The following is a 6,684-nucleotide window of genomic DNA, read 5'->3' as shown; positions in this document are numbered from 1 at the left end:
CAATGAAATATATTTTTTTATAACTTACTTAATATGCTTCGTCCCTACTAGATTAAAATTTTTGGCTTCATCCTTTGCTTACATGGTAGTCCAATGTCGACCACAGTCCTAGTCCCAATCCCAACCCTAGACCATAATGTTGAACATAACATAGATCCAATCATCATGTGTACAACCTTTACGATATGAAGGTGAACAACCAACCACTCATACTGAGATCACATGTATCCACCGATGCAGACCAGATCACCTAACCATGGGTCTGGACATGGAACAACGTCCGAGGTTCAGCAGAAAATGAAACCCAATAGCAATCTTACAGTTGTGTGTGGGGCATTGGTACCTGATATTCCATAAAAGCATTATGGGGGTATGGATTCGTAAAGATGTAAAATAGCTGGAGGCGTATTATAACTTGGAAATGGGAAGCAATGTGATTGATTAAGTGTATTTGGCAGATGGTGAATATGTAGAAGCATCACAAGAATGTTGGACTCAATGATTTGGGAAGAGCGGTGGCTTGGATTGAGATTGACAAGCCATAATTTGCACAATGCATTGAAAATAAATTTAACCGATTGATGATGAAGAATGTAGTATGTGACGGGTGACAGATGGGCGATGTTTTTTATTGAACATACCCTAACAATTAAATAAATTTTAGTATATTTTTTAATGTTATTATTTTTGTATTGATCAATTAAATAAATTTTATATATTATTTAATATTACTATAGTTTTTTTTTTGTGATGAGAAAAAGAATATAAGGGGTTATTTTACAAAACACATCCCTACTTGACTGGTGTTATTTCATTAAACACCGCTCTGCTATTTGAGCTTAAAAATTTTTTGTATTGATCAATTAAATAAATTTTCATATAGTTTTTAATATTAATGAGAAAAAAAAAAGGTAAATATGTTGTTAATTTGATTATATTAATTTTATTGTTAAAATGATGAATATAATATAATAATACATATAAAAATAAAGCCCCAAGTTGCACATTAATTATTTTTTTTTAAAAAATGAAAAATGAAAAAAAACAAAAACAAAAACCAAATATGTTCACTTTCCAAGTCCATGGTGGTGATGGTGAAAATTTGTATTGGATTGTGTCTAGTCTAGTCAGGGTAGATGCTGCATAGTTGACCACTTGATCATCCTTATAATCCAGTTCTTTGATTGGAGCCTCTGCATTTTTATTTTTATTTTTCTGTTTAATATTATATATGACTTTATGGTGACCAAATGCATTTAGTATTTGTAGTTTTCACGGTGATTGTCACATTAATTTGCAGCAAATTTTGGCGTCTGAATAATATATATATAGTGTATACTACTTATGGAAATTATGCAACGGTTTAAAGCACAAATCTGGGCTAATTAAATTAATTAAGCTAGCTATTGGACATTCAATTATCATCGAAAGGGACAAAAAAAAGATTAGTATCATAGATAGCTAGCTTCTAGCTGGTGTGTATTAGTTTAACTAATAATCGATCAGTTCTTACAACTTGAAGAGAGAGAGAGAGAGAGAGAGAGTCAAATTATTAAATAAACAATTTCCTGGCTATATCTAAGTTTTTGCTGATTAATCTAAATTCCATACTTGAAGTTATACCTTTTCCCTCTAAACCAAAACCACAATCGAAAGTAACAAAAACAAGCATTAGAGTTTTCGTTCTTCACTTAGAGTATATACTTTATGTATTCAGGAAAAGTAACTAATAATACACATTATATATTAATATTCTAGCTGATGATTTTTCTAGTCTCTGAGAAAATGAATTACAAATAAATTAAGATCAATATACCCAAAAACCTAGCTATAGCTAGGTTCTGATATATGGCAGCAATATAACCAGTTAATTTTATTCTCTCTGACTCGCTCTCCTCTCTTCATTTAATATTCAATTACTCGAATAATTATCAATAGTTATACTGTTCCAATCTGCTGCTAATTATATATATATATATATATATGATAAGTTCATTTTTTTTTTTTCCTCTCTTTTTCTTTCCGGAAAGGAATTGATGCATATGTCCTCGTTTGTCTTTCATCAAGCAAAATGAACATTTACATATATATATATATATATATATAAATTTGTTAGCTAGGTAGCTCAATTAATATAGAATCCTATATCCACAATACAAATCTAATGGTTCTAATCACACCCACACATACACCTGGATGGCTATATATATATATATATATATATGATCGAAGATGATGATGATTCTAAATAAATAAAGAAAATGGTGAACAAAAAAACAAAATTGTGTTTAGATATGAACGAGTTTAAATGAAAATCATGCAATCTTAGAGTAGAAGGTTGTAAAAAATTTCCACACTCCCTATCACCTAATACATTGGGATTAAAGTTGATGACCTTCCCCACTTGTAACTTTGTTTCAATCCTTTCATTTTCTCAACCTCTTCATCTATGACGTCTTACTTTATCTCACATATGTAAATAAATAAATAGATAAACAAATAATAAACTTTCTATCTGTTAAGAACATGGCGTTTTACATGCAATCAACTATAGTTTCATTTGCTAATGTTCTTTTCAACAATATATATATATATATATACATATATATATATATATATATTTATTTATTTATTTTTGGTAGTTAGATACAATTTAAGATGCCACATCATCATAATTGTACACCACACCACTTCACTGCAGTCCAATTTTTTTATTTATTCATTTTTTAAATACACAAATGTATGGGATATGATGGCCTTAATTAGATTTTCTTTTTTCTTTTTTTCTTTTTTTCTTTTTTTCTTTTTTTCTTTAGTTACATTATTGAAGCAGAAACTTTCAAGTGACGGTGCATTTTAAAGTTTTTCCACAGTTTTGCCACTTATTGGTCTTAGCCTTGGGCCAGAACTTTTGGGAGAGGGAAAAGAGCAATAAACCGGCTTCAACTGTTGGACCATCCCCTTGAATGTCATTTGCAGATTTCTTCAGGAACTCTAATTTCAAGTAACAAGTTTTACTATATTTTCCATCCAATCATATACTCCATTTCATCCTATAAAGCTCAAAAAACTGTGGAAAGAAGAAAGCAACATAATAGTATTACAATATTATCTTATACTTCCATTGACAGTACCGGCCAAACCAAAAATGATTCTATCTTCCAAAACTTCAGCAACAGCTCTTCAATTAAAAAGTACAGAGTAAAAGAACAAGTTTGAGAAGTTATCTTTGAAAAATATATCTCAACAAGAGAGTTCTAACCATTAACATCATAGAGGCTTCTGGAACTTTCCATGAACCCACACCCTTCGCATGCTCTTCCCATTTCGGCGGTTTACTGACTTAATGCAACAATATTCGAGCTCGAGCTGGTAGGAGCATGAGTCATGCAAAAAACAAACAATTTTAGCAAACTGAAGGTAGTTCAGGAAGCTGACTCCAATCTATTCATATTAGTTGACAAATCCAAGAAAAACAGCTAGTTTTAAGAGTTTCAATCAATTAAATGTTTGGTAGACAAGAAATCCAAGTATAAAAAATTTACATTAATCAGATTAGGGGTAACAGAATTCTTTATTAAGAGAATCAGTACCTCAGTGAAGCCTGCACCAACAAATAGATCCCTAACAGTATCTAAACAGAAGAAATAAGAACGGGTTCCATCTGATCGCATGTATTCCCTGAATCCCACTCTTTTCTCAAGTTCAAATCGAAGCATTGTCATGTCATAAAGGCCTGTATTCATAACAGAGCTTTTTTCAGCAGGTGCAGGATATGTTAAAGGATCCAAAGGTCCCTATATCAGCAAGAAATTCTAACTTAAAACAACGTTTTAATGGAGCATTACCATAATCCCTAAATAAGAGCAGGCCTCCAGGTTTTAAAACAGAAAAGCACTCCTTGATTGAAACAGGCATCGTTTGAAGTGGTATTGCTGAGAGTGTGAATATCTGGTGTATTACAGAATAGAAGAAGCAAATTAAACATCCCAATAACTTTTTTCTTTCTTGTACATACAATTTCCAGATTACAATAGCAAAACCTATGAAGCACCAATTGAGGCACAAAATATGGATGCACAATGAGATTGATACGCTGGTACTGTGATTCTTGTAAAAAACAACAGCATGACAGGTAAGTAAATTGAAAAATAAATACAGATCCACATGCATAATTAAGTTGACTTTAGCTTTAAGAAAAGTAGGGTTCAAAACTAACTCTATAACATTAATTATGTGTTACTATTTTCTACTCTGCCAATAATCTACTTGCTGTAGGGGGGAGAGAGAGAGAGAGAGAGAGAGAGAGTTGCTGCCCTGTAATGACCAGATAGGTTTTAGGGTTTAGGATATCAAGTCAAATGAGCTAAAAAACATGTACATTTGTCTCGCTTTTTAACTGAAAATTCTGTAGGGACTAGGGAAAAGCAAGAAGATTGTCATAATTTTGTATGGGAATATAATAAGAAGTAACTTATTCAAAGTTCATAATTAAGACAAGGAAATTGACAAAAGATATTCTCTTTTATTATCTATATTTCCAACTTAAATCTACAAGTGCCATAGACATGCAAGTTAGCTCATGTAGGGGGGGGGGGGGGGGAGGAAGTGCATACCAAGGTAATGAAATCCACCCCTCCATTGCAACACCCACTTTCTCTCAACAGATACAGATTGTTCGAATCCATTATATTGTTCATTGTGACATCTGAAGAAACAAATCAAATTCTTTACTTTTCCATTGTGCGGGGACCAAATGATGGTCCATGGTTAATAAGATAAGTAGAAAAATAAACCAACCTGAAATGCTTTTATGCTGCGATTGTAGATATATATCCCGGCATTGATTGCAGGCCAACCATGTTGGAAATCTATTTATAGATAAATCACAATAGAATGGATGGAAACGCTGTTTGATGGAAATTATATTAGAGGCATCTATGATCTCTTTTACCCTCTCAACAGTCTCAGTGCTACAATCGCAAGCATAAACAATGATATTTTCGTTGCCACTACACAGAAAATAGTGCTGTGTAAGAAAGGATAACAGAAAAAAAGTCATCAGCAGTCTGTAAACTATTTCAAGCACCTTCAGTTTTTATGACTGGCCAAGGATTTAGGGAAAAAAATGCGTATGAGAATTGTAACTATGACTTAAATGTAAACAATAATACAACTAAATATAATACATTTATAATGAATGGGCAGATCATGTTAAATTCTGAGTTTCTGACAACAGCTAGTTTCCTGATTATACACCTTCTAGTGAGATTCTAAGTTATATAGCCAGACAAGGATTTAGAAAGTAGATAATGAAAAGATCATCCATTATGTCGAGTATACAGCAGAAGCATATGAATCAAAAGAAAATACTGCAAAGGAATTGAAATTACCGTAATAGTGGAAGAACAGTACTGCCATTACCACATCCCACCTCTAAAACTTTAGAATTTTCGTTGCAAGAAGCTAGTTCTGGGAATTCCTTTAATAAATACCGCCTTTCCTGCATCAAAGCATATAATCTCGAACGAAGCACAGGAAATTTAAAACTGAAACAAAGAAAATCCTATAACTGAGGTACTTTTTATAAACTGCACAAGCAAAATTTAGACGCAACCAAAAATATAAAATAAACTAAAAATAATTTACCATAAAGCAAGAAATAGAGACCTGATACTGCTATTATTCGATGACTCATGGGACACTGCCACTCAATCTCTGTTTTGCATTACAGACATAGAGCCGCCCAAAAACCCATTTTCAGCAGGACCTTATCTTGGTTTATATCCACAAAGATACAAAATTTGTATAAGAAATTACATTCCTTAATTGTACAATAAAAAGGGCGTGTTTTTTAAAGTGCCAAGTAGCAGATACATGCATTTTAACATTTAGTAGAATGCAATTTGATTAGTTCTGCAATGGGATTTAACAAAATCATTGACATAAAACCATACCCAACATTCCAATCATGAAAATGATGAACTTTTAAGTAATTTTTCCAAAATTAAGCGTGAACCTTAAAGAACTTTCCAGCGGAGTGACGGATGTGAAAGCGTTTCCAAGCGTCTGAATCTGATTGGGCTTGTGGGGATGATGAGGAGGAGGTAGAGGTAGGTTGGAAAGGAAGCAAGTGTTGGCAAAATGACGGGTCGTTCTCCACCTCCGCCCTCAGCTCTTCCCACTCAAAGTCCTTGCTGTGATACTGTGCCTCTGCCTCTTCCTCTTCCTTGTCTCCTTCTTCTGCACCAACTGTTCTGCGCATGCTTTTATCAGTTTATCTCTGCTTTCTACTTCTTCTTCTTCCTCTTCGCTGATTGATCGCAAGGTACAGTCAAGTCAGGAGTCAGTACCCTGAAACCCGTCCCAAATAACAACCGGGTTTCGCCCCATAGTTGGATCCGGATTCTGAATTTATTATTCTACCAAAAAAAAAAAAGTAAACTTAATTTTAAAATTTATCATCCTCAATATTTGTTATTTTAAAGTGAAATCTTGTAAATAAATGATTGTCGTTCTACTCGAATTAACTAGAAATCAGTATCAATTAGCTTTAATGTGTAAAGGGTTTCAATGTTAAAACAAATGCCAATTTTCATCTTTTCCATGATTGAGACTTTGATCAACAAGAACACCACCTTTCTATCCTTTCCTGTTCTTCCCACTTTGTACAATGAATTATTG

General features: G+C 32.9%; 1 protein-coding gene across 1 annotated transcript; it reads right to left on the bottom strand.

The window, feature by feature from the left end:
- Positions 1 to 3,075: 3,075 nt before the first annotated feature.
- LOC107412185 (uncharacterized) lies at positions 3,076 to 6,475 on the bottom strand. Its single transcript, XM_016019896.4, has 7 exons — positions 6,020 to 6,475; positions 5,394 to 5,503; positions 4,801 to 5,012; positions 4,617 to 4,708; positions 3,849 to 3,951; positions 3,594 to 3,736; positions 3,076 to 3,369 (listed from the first exon to the last, which is right to left on the bottom strand). Exons 1-7 carry the CDS (start codon positions 6,263 to 6,265, stop codon positions 3,271 to 3,273), a joined length of 1,005 nt encoding a protein of 334 aa, XP_015875382.1. The 5' UTR covers positions 6,266 to 6,475; the 3' UTR covers positions 3,076 to 3,270.
- Between the last annotated feature and the right edge of the window lie 209 nt (positions 6,476 to 6,684).

Source organism: Ziziphus jujuba, chromosome 10 (assembly GCF_031755915.1).
Source record: "Ziziphus jujuba cultivar Dongzao chromosome 10, ASM3175591v1".
Taxonomy (NCBI): Eukaryota; Viridiplantae; Streptophyta; class Magnoliopsida; order Rosales; family Rhamnaceae; genus Ziziphus; species Ziziphus jujuba.
This window is presented reverse-complemented; position numbering and strand designations above follow the sequence as displayed.